The sequence below is a fragment of the Quercus suber genome, unplaced genomic scaffold, assembly GCF_002906115.3.
Source record: "Quercus suber isolate HL8 unplaced genomic scaffold, Cork oak 2.0 scaffold_152, whole genome shotgun sequence".
NCBI lineage: Eukaryota > Viridiplantae > Streptophyta > Magnoliopsida > Fagales > Fagaceae > Quercus > Quercus suber.
In genome coordinates this window covers 428,113-444,891 of record NW_027069613.1, presented here as the reverse complement: position 1 = coordinate 444,891, position 16,779 = coordinate 428,113, and the positions used below count along the sequence as shown (strand labels likewise).

General features: G+C 33.3%; 1 protein-coding gene and 1 long non-coding RNA gene across 2 annotated transcripts; both read right to left on the bottom strand.

The window, feature by feature from the left end:
• Positions 1 to 2,725: 2,725 nt before the first annotated feature.
• LOC136069104 (uncharacterized) lies at positions 2,726 to 5,500 on the bottom strand. Its single transcript, XR_010630384.1, has 3 exons — positions 4,660 to 5,500; positions 4,261 to 4,316; positions 2,726 to 3,328 (listed from the first exon to the last, which is right to left on the bottom strand). It is a non-coding gene; the product is annotated as an uncharacterized LOC136069104 (long non-coding RNA).
• Positions 5,501 to 7,708: 2,208 nt separating this feature from the next.
• LOC112003524 (subtilisin-like protease SBT5.4) lies at positions 7,709 to 12,482 on the bottom strand. Its single transcript, XM_065777289.1, is given in 14 exon segments — positions 7,709 to 8,246; positions 8,248 to 8,440; positions 8,553 to 8,625; positions 8,628 to 8,760; positions 8,868 to 8,982; positions 9,087 to 9,332; positions 9,462 to 9,559; positions 9,957 to 10,099; positions 10,102 to 10,490; positions 10,789 to 10,897; positions 11,505 to 11,669; positions 11,805 to 11,902; positions 12,016 to 12,125; positions 12,325 to 12,482. Coding segments are annotated over 14 exon segments (2,313 nt in total). The 5' UTR covers positions 12,409 to 12,482; the 3' UTR covers positions 7,709 to 7,889.
• Between the last annotated feature and the right edge of the window lie 4,297 nt (positions 12,483 to 16,779).

Genomic DNA, 16,779 nt, shown 5'->3' with positions numbered 1-16,779 from the left:
TTGACAAAACAAAGCAATCTACCAAATTTATATACCCTAGGAACATTTCTACGGGATGATGACCTGTTAAGAGTTCCACCAATTCAACCCCAAAGCCATAAACATCACACTTTTCGATGACACGTTGTGTGTCTAGATATTCTAGGTATATGTATCCAATGGTTCCATCAATGGAATTACTTTGAAAAAAGTCTCCTCCAGGTGCAATTGAAACCAAAAAACCAAAATTTGATAGTTTGGCAGTCCAGGACTCATCCAAAATATATTTGATGATTTGACATTCAAATAGACTATTCGCCTTGGCCTGCCATAGTCCATGTAACAAAGAGCTTAGGATATCTTAGTAGCTATTCTTACATGGTCAAGCCATGAGATCCGGCAAGGAATCTCATTGCATTGACCATGGATATGATCAAAGAGGGTGCCATTAGAGATGAGCTGAAAAACCAACATGGGAATTTCAGTTTAAAGGCAGCAACCATAGTCTCATAACGTTCTTGTGGCTGATCAATTGTTTTATTGTGACTTGGTTTAAGAAGAAATCTACTATCATCTCAAAGGGCCAATGTGTTGGAGGAACTTTGACATTAATAGCTACTTCCCGTTCATCTAGTGTTCCTTTGTAGAATGTTGCAATTTCAGCGCCGAGGATTAGATTAGGATTGAAGTTATTAGTAGCCTGTTGGATGTCCTTGGCAGAGAAAATCTTGATTGGCTCTATATCTTTACCTTGGTTGTAGGTAATTTGCTTTTCTAGTAACATTGCTCCATTGTGGATGAAGTATTCTTCTTTGGCCTCAAATAACTGCCTTGCTTTCTCCATCCTGATACAGTGATACTCTTCTCTGCCCATAAAGTTATTAAAAAAGTGGATTTCACTTCATATGTAGTTAAAGCACATGTATCTTTAATTAAAATTACATACAAAAAATAAAAGAGAACTAATCTCTGATAATTATGATTTATTTTGCCTTGAAAAGGGTGTGGATGAAATGAGTCAACAATAATTTATGTGCATGTTGATAAGCAAATGGACAAAATCCAATTTATGTAGATAGTGGAGCAAATTCATATATGTAATTAAGAGAAAATTTTCAAGTACCTTTATAGAAAGGCCACCAAAGTTAGACCAAATACTCATCACGGTGTGATCAAAATCATACCAATCGTCGCCTGGAATTCGTAACAGAAGCAATTAGCAACATTGTTGCTGCTAATACCAGAAAGTAAAGTTGCAGTTTTGGTCGTACTTTGAATATAAGTTGAAATTTGATATTTCATGACAAACCATAATTATACTAAAGTAGAGATGCAAGAAAAATAAAAAATCAACAAAAAAATTGAGAGAGAGAGAGAGAGAGAGAGAGAGAGAGAGAGAAATAACCTTTTTTGTGAGGAAAAACTATGTGGAGAATGAAAGAGAGAATGTCAAATTTATAGTAAAATTGTGTGAATAAGAAGAGACAAAAAAAGGGAAGATGAAGAGTGATATTAAAGTAAACGGTAGTGGAGAGATAAAAAGGTCAGGAAGGGAGAAATGTTGGAGAAAGTGTAAATATTTAAAAAATGAATAAATGTCAAAAAATTAGAAAGAAATAGGATAACGACATAAATGCTGATATGGCTCAACTGGAGCGTAGTAACAATAAATGTTATGTTTCAGCTTTTAGATATACTAGCTTATAACCCACACAATGTGCGGGATACTTTTATTTATTATAAAAGACATGATAATTGAAAATATAAACATTTTTTCATTAAGATAATACCAAAAAATAAAATCAAATAATTACTTGCAAGAAACAGACATGAATCCAAATAGTCTTTCATAGAGACTTCCAAATTTAATCTTGAAATTTCGTGGTTTCACTTCATATGTAGTTAAAGCACATGTATCTTTAATTAAAATTACATACAAAAAATAAAAGAGAACTAATCTCTGATAATTATGATTTATTTTGCCTTGAAAAGGGTGTGGATGAAATGAGTCAACAATAATTTATGTGCATGTTGATAAGCAAATGGACAAAATCCAATTTATGTAGATAGTGGAGCAAATTCATATATGTAATTAAGAGAAAATTTTCAAGTACCTTTATAGAAAGGCCACCAAAGTTAGACCAAATACTCATCACGGTGTGATCAAAATCATACCAATCGTCGCCTGGAATTCGTAACAGAAGCAATTAGCAACATTGTTGCTGCTAATACCAGAAAGTAAAGTTGCAGTTTTGGTCGTACTTTGAATATAAGTTGAAATTTGATATTTCATGACAAACCATAATTATACTAAAGCAGAGATGCAAGAAAAATAAAAAATCAACAAAAAAATTGAGAGAGAGAGAGAGAGAGAGAGAGAGAGAGAGAGAAATAACCTTTTTTGTGAGGAAAAACTATGTGGAGAATGAAAGAGAGAATGTCAAATTTATAGTAAAATGGTGTGAATAAGAAGAGACAAAAAAATGGAAGATGAAGAGTGATATTAAAGTAAAAGGTGGTGAAGAGATAAAAAGGTCAGGAAGGGAGAAATGTTAGAGAAAGTGTAAATATTTAAAAAATGAATAAATGTCAAAAAATTAGAAAGAAATAGGATAATGACATAAACGCTGATATGGCTCAACTGGAGCGTAGTAACAATAAATGTTATGTTTCAGCTTTTAGATATACTAGCTTATAACCCACACAATGTGCGAGATACTTTTATTTATTATAAAAGACATGATAATTGAAAATATAAACATTTTTTCATTAAGATAATACCAAAAAATAAAATCAAATAATTACTTGCAAGAAACAGACATGAATCCAAATAGTCTTTCATAGAGACTTCCAAATTTAATCTTGAAATTTCGTGGTCGGTCAACAAAATTTTAGATAGTCCTTTTAGAAAAAGATTTAGAAAATTTGTATTCCTCCACCACCCATGCACTCAAGCAAAAAGGAAGTGCTTTTTCTTTCTTTTCTTTTTTTTACTCTAATAATTTATTATTCAAAACATGTTCCAAAGGTCCAAAAGATTATCAAAATAAAATTATGGCAGTCCAAGAGAGATTATAGTTGTCTTTGTTTTTTTGTAGAAGCAAATATAGGTGACTTCGACAAACAATAATTAATAATTAAAATATTATGATACTCAAATCCTGTAGTATTAATCCATGTACATCAAACTATAGTAGTAAATAGTCTCACAAAATTCTACACCAAAAGAAAATGTAGAGCAACAAACAAAGAAATACAGGATAAAAATAATCATTGAGTTTCGCCTAAATGCAGAACATTGATCCAGGAAATTTAAGAATGTTGTCAGATTGTCTAAGAAAAACTGTCCCTGTAAGGTAATAAAGAAACACATTAGAGCACAATTAGTTATAATCAGGGATAAAAGCATTATATCATAACAATTCTAAAAAATATTTTATAAAAAACTTTCAAAGGTTTGTGTCATTTGTATTTTCTTAATGTTTATGGACTTTTTCGTTTCCTGCAATGATTGATGCTTTAATTAACTGGCGCCTCAAGAAATAGCATAATATATGCATATTGGCCATTCCTTTGGAGCAACTAAATCAAACATAAGTATAAATGAAACTCTAGTAGAAGATGGTTCCAATTGTTCCCATGACCATTCTCCTATTTTTCCTAGCTAGTGTATATATATATATATATATTTTTTTTATGATAACATTGTAAAGGATCAAAAGTAATTTTAATAGTAATTTTAATCCTTTCTAGAATCTGGACTCAAAAGAGAGTCTACCAATTAGGAACAGCTACCATGTCAAATTCAGATCCAAATCCCATTGACTAAATGTTACCCATTTACTGACACACAAAAAAAATATAAAAATACATGCATACTAATTTCTTCTTCATCAACTACTTTCGTTATATATTTTTTGTAACATAGACTTTTATCTATAATGAAAACATATAAACTTTAAAAATACCAAGACAAAGGAAAAGGTACAACGGAATTAAAAAGTGAAGTTCCAGACTTTAAGAAAAATAAGACAGATAATACTTTTACAAGGCAATTTACTGAAGAAAAAAAATTTAATTGAAACCAAAAACTTCAAAAGCAATTCTAACTATATTGTGCAGTGAAAAAACTAATTCAAACCCAGAGACATCAAATAAAAAAAATGTAACCCAAAAAAAAAAAGAGATAAACAAAAGGAAAATCAGGCTAACCTAAACCTTTCAATATGATTCAATATCTCTTCTTTTCTCAACAGATTAGTGAAGGACATAATAGCTTACACTCATGATTCTTGTATTTGAATTCAGTCAGCTGTTCAACTCAAAGCTCTGTTGAACTGGGTAAAAGCGACAGACTATTAATAATATGTACAATTCCTCTACTACATATAGCTAATTTGTCTTCAACGTGGGCATGCTTAAATATGTAAAGCATTTATAGAAATGTAGATGTTGGTGGTACTGAACTCTTAACTTCCAAGGATTTGTTCACAAATAATGGAAATATTAAACTTGAGCACTTATATCTCTAGCTAATGTATAAATCATTTGAAATTTGTAATTCTCATGCCTATGGTGGTTCCTTTTTAAGAGAACCATCTATGGCTTGCAATATCAATGGAATAGGAATAGCAAATTCTAAAAAATATAATGCAGTTAACAAAGATAGTACCAGATTACCAATCAAATTGAGTACTGGCTTTGCCATGCCTCGATTTGTAGTATCTCCCCTTTGCCCTGCTATTTCTCATTTATTGGCCAACAATTTTTTTTTTTGGTATCAATTAACATATGTCAGAACAAAGAAAAAACAACAAAAGAATAAAAGGGAAACTCAATACCGAACAAACCAAACAAAGAATCAAACAAAACTCCTCAAAAAAATCCATCCCGGTTTCTCATAAAAGACCCTAAAACACAACAAATTTTTCCGGAGTAATATATATATATATATATATAAAGAACCCATAATTGAATGAATTGAACTGAAGGGTTGCATTGGAATTTGAAGGAGTGTTGGAACGACAATAGTAGTTGACAGGGGTGATGAAAAGGCTAAACTGAAGGAAAGCGAAAGGGGAGATAATACTCATTGGGCATTCATGCTTTCGTTCTCATTTATGTGAACATTGAATGGGACATAGATTTCCGAATCATTAAATAATAACCCAGAACACATGTCACGATTTTTTTTTTTTTTTAATGTAGAAAGACAAATATAAAGGTGGGTAGAAATAGACCTTTGATTGAGTTCTGGGGTGCCCTGTTCTTGTCCCCTGGAGACATATAGAAAAACAAAAGAATACAATTGTACATCCCAAACAACAATCAGAATAGAAAAAAGACAATACAAATCAAACAATTGGTGTGCAACACTCAACCCAATTTGGAATATTCATCAACCTAGAAAGTTAACATTGACACCCAAGGGCTTTGATTCCATCCATCTGAGTTTTAACTAGACACCATAAATAGATACACACATCAATTTAACCAAATATCCAAAACAAAACCAAATCTAACTCAAATACCTTAATAAAAAAAAAAACCCAGAAAGTTAAATATAAAAAAAAAAAAAAAAAAAAAAGAAGCCAGCTAAATTATAAAAACCTGATCATAATTAATGCACAAATGAAAACCAAAGAGAAAAACTAATCAGTAGAGGAATTGAAAGACGTTCTCTGAATTTGTCGAAGGAGAAGGGGAATTGAATATAATTTAGGTTTTTTTTTTTTTTTTCTCTTCATCGTTGCAGATTTTTTCTCTCTCACTAGTAAGGGTGTGCAGAAAACCCATCGACCCGCCAAACCCGACCCGACCCGCATGCCGGGTTGAGTAAGTTTTTAAGGCTTGGTGGGTTGGGTTGGGTCACAATTTTTTTTTTTTTTTTTATAGCAGGTCGGATTGGGTGTGGGTCATAAAATTACAAACCCGCTAAACCCGACCCGGCCCACCCATATTTAATATATATTTAAAATATATTATATATTTAATAATTTTTTTTTTAAAAATCAGCTGTAAATTTAATATATACTAATAATAATATTATATACTATAAGTGCTTATATATAATATATATTATATACATATATAATATATACTAATAATATTATTATATATTTTAAAAATATATAATATATACTATAATAATAATAATAATTTAATAATAATAATATAATAATAATAATAATAATATTTGTCAAACTCATGAGTTCAACCCGACCCAACCTGACCCATGTGGGTTAGGGTTGGGTTGGGTTGGACTTATGTGATGGGTTGAGTTGGGTTAAATTTTTTTGACCCACCATGATGGGTTGGTCAAAAAATTCCCTCAACCCGACCCATACACACCCCTACTCACCAGTCCCCACTCCGGGCTCTTCTATGTTTACCGTTCTCCCTAGGTTTTGGGTCTGCAAAATCTTTTTTTTGAAACTTTTTGATTTCATCGCCTCTCTTCTCTCTTTCTCTGTTACTCTCCGTGTCCTCGTCGCCTGCCTCTCTCTATTTCTATCTTGGTGCACGTCTAATTTTAACCGGTTAATTTTTTTTATTTATAATTAGAGGCTTTTAAACGTGTTAAGCAATGCCAAACAATGAGATGTATTGCTTTTTTAAGATATACGTGTCTGAATGTTAGGTAGGCTTTTTTTTTTGACATGCAGCAACTCTTTAAAGACTTGTGCTATATATATATATATATATATATATATATCGATGATTTTTCAAACAGGTTTTAACATTCCAAGATTAGATTACGGCAAATATGAGGTACACCACATTTCATTCAAATTCACAACTAAGTTCAAAGAGTTTTCTCTCAAAAACAAAAGTTCAAAAAGTTTAGTGGCGGAGCCACACACAAGGGGCCCCCCAAAATTTTATAAAATTATTTTATAGTATTTATATTATTTACATTTTAAAAAATGTAGCACGTAAAAATTGAAGTTCGCCCCTTCCAAATTTTGAGTCATTTCAATGGTGCTCTTAAAAGAAAGAGAAATTATATTAAAATCATATAATTTAAGAGGTTTAACAAATTAAACTATGTAAAAAATGATAAATTTTGTACATATCTAATAGAAGAAATACATAACTCCTGTATGCTCATTAAAATTTAGAAGATGATAAATTCTTTTAGTAAATTAATTTTTATATGTGTGTGTGTAAAGGTTTATTTTAACTAATATATTAATATCATAACTTGGCTCCCCCCCAAACCAAAATTTCTGGCTCCGCCCCAGAAAGAGTTGGTTCAACTGTGAACTTCATCATTGAAGAGCCTCGGGTTGGTTCAACATAGGATATAAAATGTGGTTTAGTTTTTTTTTTTTTTTTTTTTAGAAACTGTAGGTTCATATTTAATTTAACAGGTAAAATCTATTATTCTATCCAAAAATAAAAGGTAAAATCATTGTAATTAAAAACTTAACATTAAAAAAAAAAAAAAAAAAAAAAAACTTTAACTTTGAATCCTTCTAGCCTAATGATGATGAGTATTGTCATTTTTCAAGGAGTAGATGTTACAGGGTTTAAATCCTATCGTATTCATAGGCAAAGCCTAGGAGATCAGAGGGACAAATGGCCCACCAAAAAAAAAAAAAAAAACTTTATGAGTCATCATGATAAATGAGAATATTATTCCAATAAGCCAACATTTTGGGGTTTACACGCGGTGATGCAATTTGAAGGAACAAGAAAGAGGCTTAAGATACAGAAGGCAATCAAATAATCAAATCATCTTGATGTTTCTGTTTTCATTTTCAACTAGAACTAGGATTACATAATTATTGTGTCCAAGAGGAAAGACGAATTCTGTTCTTTCAACATAGAGCACCGTAGGCTCTAGCAAATGAAAACATCTAAAAAAATGGACTTTTTTTTATTTTTTATTTTTATTTTTTTTTTTTCTAGCTAGCAAGATTCACAGCAATAGGACTCCTGACTTTGTGCTTGCCATCTGACCAAATCATATCTCCAAATACATAGCCAGCTCTAGTGCCTAATTTGGCAAAATTGGGCGTAATAATAACCTGGAAGGTCTTCTTTTCACCAGTTGTCTTGAACTCCAAAACACTAGGTTTGACAGTGACGAAAACTGCAAAGGGTTGCCTGACACGCACTTTGTATGTGCCTGGAGAACCAACGTTAGTTACTGTTCTAGTAAGAGTCACCTTGCGTGCTTGGATGTCAGGAACTGCGATTGAAGGGTAGTTGAAGTCCTCTAGACTGTATCTATCGGACATGAATAAGGCTTCTGAGAAAATAATCGATCATGGTATCATTGTAGCCACGAGCACATAAGAAGTTCAAGTAATCTTCAGTGGTAGCGTCATAAACGAGTCCAGGGTCCATTGCACTGTTTGGGTTCACATGTCCTGAACCATAGGCAAATGGTGTCGCTTCCAGAGTGGATGAGTCCAGAATTGACTTCCTGGTGTTATCTCGGGTTTTGCTGGAGTTGAAAACGGAAATGGAAAGATTAGAGGTGGTGAACAAGAATGTGTGACACTTCTCTGACTTGGCAGCATGAAGGATTTGCAATATGAACTTAAAGAGAATGTTTACCTGTAGTCATGATTGCAGATTTGATAGCTGATGGACTCCAGTGAGGGTACCGTGTTTTGAGAAGGCCAACAATGCCAGCACATGAGGACATGACATGGAAGTGCCAGAGAGTATAGAGTAAGGAAACCGGCGTTTGTCATTATGTAATCCAGTGGGACTTACTGCTTCGGTGAAAGCAGCAAGTATGCTCACTCCTGGTCCAGTGATATCAGGCTGCAATTAACACAAAAAGTTAAGCACATAAGAGAATCTGCACATGATGTATACTTTAAAATAATACCAAAAAAAAAAAATGTTGCAGATTGAATTGCTTAGCAGACCTTGAGAATTGTTGGCTCAATGTTACTGGGTCCCCTAGATGAGAATGCAGCCATAAATGGTGCTGGCTTTACTCCTAATAGTGTCTTTACGTCAGTAACGGAAGCAGTGGGGTTCCTATTACAAAGAAATATCCATTTATAACAATTATAACTTGTTAGAAAATAATCTTGGGTCTAACTTGTTCAAAAATGACCGTAAGAAGTGAAAAAGATAAGTACTTGGTTCTGCTAAGGTAAGCAAATATGATTTGGCCATCAGTGTAGTTGATATGTGAAGCAGGTAGCACATGAGGATCAGCTGAAAGATCATTCCCATCAGTCACATTATTAGCCAATATCATACCTACAGCACCTGCCCTAAGACACTCAGTGCCCTTTTCAATTCTTCCATTCTCCCCTCGTAGACACAACACAATCTTGCCTTTCACCTTTTTGGGATCAAGACTTCCAGCATAACAAAGCAGACTACCAGGAAAGATTGGGAAAAAAAAAATCAGTTTTATATGGTAGAGAATTGAAGAAAGGTAATCATACAATTTGATATTACAAAATTATATTTGCGTTAGATTGAGGACATGGAGTGGTTGTGCTTACGCGGATGTGGTGGATACGTTTGCAATATTGGCATTTGCAGCACTGATCAATGGATAGAACTTTCCACCTGGCACGCCTGAAGCTGAAAGACTTATTCCCTAACAATGAAAATTAGGAATGTCACTACAACTGTTTTCATGTAATGAATAAGGATAACTTATATATTTCTTGTCAAAAGTTGCATTTGGAGGAAATTTTAAAAAATTCCTGGTCTTTTCCAGAACTAGTTTATCAATAATGCTATCTTGAATATGCATTATATGGAAAAAAAAAATGGTAGGATTTAACTCCCACCATTCCAACTGCAATTCCAAAGGCAAAGCACCTTAGTATTAAGAATCATCTAATTGTTGCAGATTCAATGTAAGGCATATCTGAATAAGCGAACAGCTCAGAACTTAGCTAGCCACAACTCACTTTCGTGTTATATGCATACTGAAACTAATCCCTTGAATATTTTTATACATGGACTGTGAAAAATAAGATACACAATACCTTGATTTGCTTCTTGTCACCAAGAGAAACATAGTTAGCAAAATTCCTGTCTGTGGTACTAGCCCCGACTGTTAAAATCCATGGAGACACATTTGTTACAGTCTCTGGAGTTGGTCCAGAATTGCCAGCTGAGCAAACCACAGAATATTATTCTTAACAGCATGGAAGGAACTTATTGATACCCCATCCCTGAAAAATTCAGTGCCGCCAGTGCCACCAATAGACATTGAGAGCACATCAACACCATCACTATATCAGCATGCAGCCATGATATCTGCATCATAGCACCCGCCATGCTCTGTTTCTGGCCAGCAGACCTTGTAGGCAGCCACACGGGCTCTTGGTGATCCACCTGATGCAGTGCCATTGCCAATGTTAAGAACACTAGTGTGGGGTACAAAGTTACCACCAGCGGTAGATAAGGTATGGGTGCCATGGCCCTCCAGATCACGAGCAGAGTTAAGGGATTCGTTAAGAGGAGTTCCTAAATCTGCAGCATAACCTTTGTTGAAGTACCGAACTCCAATCAACTTCCTGCATGCATGACAATTAAAAACGGTGAAGCCGGGCCATATTCAAATGTGAACATACGAGAATAGAGAGCATATAAGAAAGCCTTTCTTAGTGAAACACAAGCATAAAATTTATAAACTCATTTCTGTTATCAAAATAAAAATTCTGTCTCTTTTCGGTTATCAGCATAATATACTTGATAGTAATCATAGACTCTTTCAATATGAACTCATTAAGGCAATACACACAATCGGATGAGGTATTTCCTATTCAAAATTTGTTAGAGAAAATTGGCATAAGTGGAGGGAAAAAAGAAGACCTGTTGCAACGAACTCCATCGTTATGGCCAGGTTGACAGATGCCACGCCATTTGGCTGGGACGGGACCAAGCCCCGTATCTTGGAAGCTCCTTGATTCCGGCCAAGCACCTTGCACAATCCCATTGAAAAAAGAGGTACACCATAGAATGTCAATACAAAATAGCAATTACATAGGAAAATTTGCACAAATATTTTTTATATATGCATGTGAACATATTGCATATATGCTCACATGCAAATTGTTAATGATAAGAATAAATGAATGTGGATGACCTAAGCAATGGAGGAATTAATAGAGAGAGTTACAACCATAATACAAAAGGTATATATTTATATATATATAAGGTACTATGGGTTCTTAAAAAACAAACATGCCGTGAATCTCTAATATACATTATTTTGTAACATGAGATCAACACACTACAATCTGAAATATATAAAATTGGGTTGGTCAAATCAACTAAGAAACAACGTACGTTGGATTGAAATATATCAAAATTGACCTGATAATTGATCTAATAAAAAAAAGTTTGGAGTCAATATGTTCATGTCAAAGCAGTAATACAAAGCATATGGTTTTCATCATAGCCAACTTTAAGGGCTTGTACAAGAAATTAGTTGGACTAGAAACATGCATGCAACATTTTCATATTTCTTCACACTTTGTTAAAGGAAAAGCAATCAATCTTGTAGTAAAAGAGAATATAAGACTCACCGGTGTCAAGGGTTCCAATGACTACATCTTCACCCAACCTCCCCACTTTCCATGCTGATGAATCAGGAATTTGTCCATTCTTAGTAAGCCCAAGAAATTCCCATGATCGGGTTGTGTGCAGTTTTCTTGGTAGGTTTGGGAAGACTGATATTACTTTTGGATCCTCTGCAAGTGAAAACACAGCCATCGTCAGATATAATCCCAACTGCCATAAATTTAGCTTGCAGCAGGGACAGAAACAGAGGAAAACAGAGCCATCAATATAAAAATCCAGAGAATGAACTAGATTGTATTCCTCACTTGCAATCTCTGCAGCTTCTTTCTCATCAAGCATTGCAGCAAAACCATTGATATGTCTTGTATAAGAGTAAATTATTGCATCCTTAGCCTTCACAGTACTGTGCAAGAAATTTATAAGTAACAAAGTTGTCATTTTTATTCAACATTGACCAAAAAGAAAAAAGAAAGAGGAACAAAAGTTTTACAGGACACTTATTATTGAATTTTATACCTTCCTACGAATGATCCAAGCAAGTCTAAATGAGAATTTGTCACACTGTCAAGTTCTTGCAATGAAGCATCAAATAGATGCGATTGTGCTCCCATGTACACAACATAAGACTGCAACAAGATGTAAAAATTGAGGCCATTGATGAAACAGTTATAGAAATCTATCAAATACCTAGATCAATACTGGTAATGACATACATTCAGAACTTGAAATTTTATTCACATGCATAAAATATCAAAACCTTTTCATTAAAAAAAAAAACATAGAACTTTGAATGACAACATTGATTAGAAACCAAAATGTTGTAACCTTTTTAGCGCCATTGGTGGTGGTATGCAGCAGAAAGAAAACCACAAGGGATAAAAGAAGCGAGGGGAGAAAAGAAAGGGTCATTTTTTGTTTTTTTTTTTTGTTTTTTAGCAACTCACTCTAGTCACAAAACCAAAGAATGAAATTTTGTGAATAGAGATGGTAAAGAGACTCTGCTTTCCTCTGCTTTTATAACACTGTTTTGCTCTGTCTTTGGATGATACAGATAATTGGTTATCCTTCAATAACGGAAAGTAGTATGGTTTGTCCACTTCAAGAGGAAAACCTTTCAATAGAATATAGTCAATTTACAGAATGGCTTTGCCATTCTTTATAATTCAAGTACCAACGTTGTGTGGTTTTGCACTGTCATGTAAATGTACCATTACTCTAACCCGCGCTAAAAATAGAACAAGTTGACCTCCTATAACCTACTGCCTTATTGAACTGTTTTTCAAGCGGGTTTTCAACATTCCAAGATTAGATTATAGCAAATATGAGGTACACCACATTTCATTCAAATTCACAACTTGGCTCAAAGAGTTGGTTTCAACTGTGAACTTCATCATTGAAGAGCCTCGGGTTGGTTCAACATAGGATATAAAATGTGGTTTTTATTTTATTTTATTTTAATTTTTTAGAAACTGTAGGTTCATATTTAATTTAACAGGTAAAATCTATTATTCTATCCATAAAATAAAAAGGTAAAATCTATTGTAATTAAAAACTTAACATCAAAAAAAAAAAAAAAAAAAACTTTAACTTTGAATCCTTCTTAGCCTAATGATGATGAGTAATTGTCATTTGTCAAGGAGTAGATGTTACAGGGTTCAAATCCTACTGTATTCATAGGCAAAGCCTAGGAGATCCAGAGGGAGCAAATGGCCCACCAAAAAAAAAAAAGACCACAACATTTATCACACATTTTTCAAAACTATCCTAGGTGTATAAACTGTGACTAACTGACTTTCACTTTCATATGAACTCATTACTCATAATCAGTTAAGATAATTGTGGTAAAGTGTGTAGAATAATTTGTTGTCCTAGAATTATTGAAAAAAATAAATAAGAAGCTAGTTTGTGGCCCATAGTTTTACCCCTCATTTATTGTTAATTAAAAATTGATTTTTTTTCCTCTTTTTTGTTGTTGTTCATATATTAATTATTTTCTCATTCTTATAACAAATACATTCATAAAAAGAATGAAAATATTTCATATTTTATCAATGCCTTTTTTAGATTCAAAACTTATAAAAATGTAATGAGGATAGGGCAGGAAAAAGAAGAAGAAGAAGGAACATAACGAAGTTAAAATTTTAATCTTCAACAATATATATTATTGTTATCTTCCAATAGTGATGTATAAATAAAAAGCTCTCAAATTCTTGATGTAACAATTTATTCTCTTTCAAAAGTATTTGTGTAATAAGCAATTAAAACTTTGGGATAATCACATAATAACTTTGATTTGTGTACGTTGTACTTCATGTCTATCTAACTATTAAAAAAAATCATTCATAAGTGAAATTTTGAACTTGAAAAAAAAAAAGGCTTATTCATTCAAAAAATCATTAAAGATAAACAAATATAATAAATATGTTATCATTTTGTGGATATTCTTATATTAAAATATCACTTGATATACACATGAATGACTTTTTATATTTTATGTCGATCATAAGTAGTATGTGTATATATATATATATATATATATTCAAATGTACGTATTTTTATGCGTATAAATTTTGGCCCCCTGAAATCAAATCTTAATTCTACCACTAATCGTATTTATACATTGTTTAAAAGTGTGTTATATGTAGTATGACTTGCTTCATTCTCCTTAAAAAACTAACCGTGGCTTTTGAGTATAATTTTGTGGCCTGTCTTTGTGTTAGAACCACATTTCTTCTTTTTATGTGTGTGTGTGTTTCTCAAAAGATAAAAAACACCCTTTGAAAGTTATTATTATTATTGTTAAATATATTATTAGCACCGTGATGTGTTATACCATATTGTATATGCTAGAGTAGATGCGTAAAAGGAAGCATAGAATAGGAGCACCGAAAACACGAGGGTTACGTAGTTTAGCCTTGTCGGCCTACATCTACGGAGGAATCTCTTAAGGGCTTTATCTTTGTTATATAAGAGTGTAGTATAATAACTTGTGTTACAATGAACCCTAACATGTGTATATATAAGCGACTAAACCTTAGACTACTAATACATGCAAGAATGGGTTTGGGCCTATTACATTGGGCCAATATGTCTAATATATCTCTAACAATTATTATTATTCTTTTTTGTTAATATAGGTCTCGAGAGTTCTTGGAGCATCTACTCTTCTAGGCATGTGTAGTCTCACAAGATTATTACAAGGAGAAATTTCTTGAGCATGGTATAAAATGCTTGCTATATAGGAGTTTTGATCTTAGGACCTCATGGATCTCATGAGGCCTTGACTTAGGTTAGGTAATTTATTATAATGTAATAGGAAGGGTGGAGGTGAAATTTCATGCATGAAGCTATGTAAATGGGTAAATACTAGCCCTAGTCTATTTATTGTTAATTTGTTTATGCCATTTGACCACACAAATTTTTATTTTTATTTTTTCCTTCGATAAGCAGGCACAAATGGGGGTTGTACATAAAAATAAAGCCATGTAAACATTCTAAAAGGATTGGAGTGACCCACAAAATAAGTACCCTATACGTAGTGAATTTGGCTTTACAACTAACAACTAACAAACCGTACGTATGGGTTTGATCATTAGAAGTTCAGAGCTATACCATGTTGAAAGTTCAAATAGTGTTGAAAATAATATGAACGTTTTGACCCCCAATAAAAAAAAACATCAATTCAAGCTTATTATCAAACAATTAACATGCAGAACATGAACATAAGCCAAACACAGAATTGATAAATAATCTAAACCAATTATAATCACATCTACAACAGAAAATAAAAAGGCAAAGATAAAGAAAGAAAGATACAAACACAAGGACAACATGTGATGTGTTATCAAAGAGGAAACCGAAGCCCTCGGCGTAAAACCTCTCCGCTGCCCTCCAAGTGGTAAATAATCCATTAGAAAATGTAGTTGGAATACATGAACAGCAATAGACCCTCCAAGCTTCTTTCTCCAATGAGGTTGCACCGAACCTTTTTCTTTTCTAGCTTACCGGATTTCGCTACAAACCATAGCATCAACCAATAGTCATTGGTTCCTTCCAAATTGCTTTCCTTAGCACCAAAAGAACATTCTCACAGACGTGGGTATGGTGAGAAAAGGATTTGGTCAATAACCTCTCAAGGATGTATCAATGGAGAGGAAGAGAGTAGAGAAATTTGAAGAGTCTCTTAGTGAAGATTAGAGATGAGGCAATCTTGTTTTTCTCTAGGGTTTCTCTCACAAAATTCTCTCTAGAATCTCTCTACATTTCATGGGTATAAGGGTCTATATATAGTGGTGTGTGTTTGGAATACGAAGAGTCAGTTTTTCTCAAACAAGGCTGGTTGGCGGCTTGGCCTCGCGGTTGGTTCAAGTCGCAAGTTCAAGTCGCGAGGTAACGGCTTGGCCAGCCTGGGACTTTTGTCCTGTAGTGTGACAGCTGGCATGACCCTTCACCTTCCCGCATGCTTCTCACATGCACATCATTTGGCGGCTTACAAGCTGCGAATCAGTCACGAGTCCTAGCCGTGAGTCCCTGCTTCTTTGCACACAGATGAACAATTCTTTACACTCTCTTCACACACTACCCTTACATGAATCCTACCTAAATACAGGGTTACTAAGTGCTAAATTACAAGCAAATTGGCATAGAATAAAACTAACAAGATGGTTGATAAATTTCAATCTTTGTTGACACCCCATTTTGCAACCCGTATTTAACCACGCATGGAGGGTAAAAGGGTAATTTTGCCTTGGAAATATGCATCTTGATTCTAGCCATTAGATCCTTGGATTCATTTCACCAAAATGATCTTGATGTTGTAACGATCAAATCAACTGGTCATAAGCCCTAATCGGAGCACCAGATTGAAAGTTATCATCAAATCAATTTTTAATGGCTAAGATGTACTATCACAAATTGAGTCCGACTATATATGATTATGAACAATTGATTTCAATTTGTTATAGGAGTGATCAATTTGAGATCAATGATGTGTCATAATTTGATTGGTTAGGACTACATTTTATGGTGAGGTTGCATACACCTAATTAATTAGATAGTTAAACATTAATTATTCAATGAGTAATTTGTGTAATTATCTTTTAATTAGAGTAAATTTGGAACCAATTAATTCTGAAATGGGAGTGATTGGAGCCATTTAATGTTAATTGGGAGCTAATTTGGGACCTATTAATGTTAATTGTGCTGAAACCATTTTCTAACAAATGACCTCTGCTCACCATTTCATCAATATCTCTCAGAATATTTTGAATCTGTGAATGA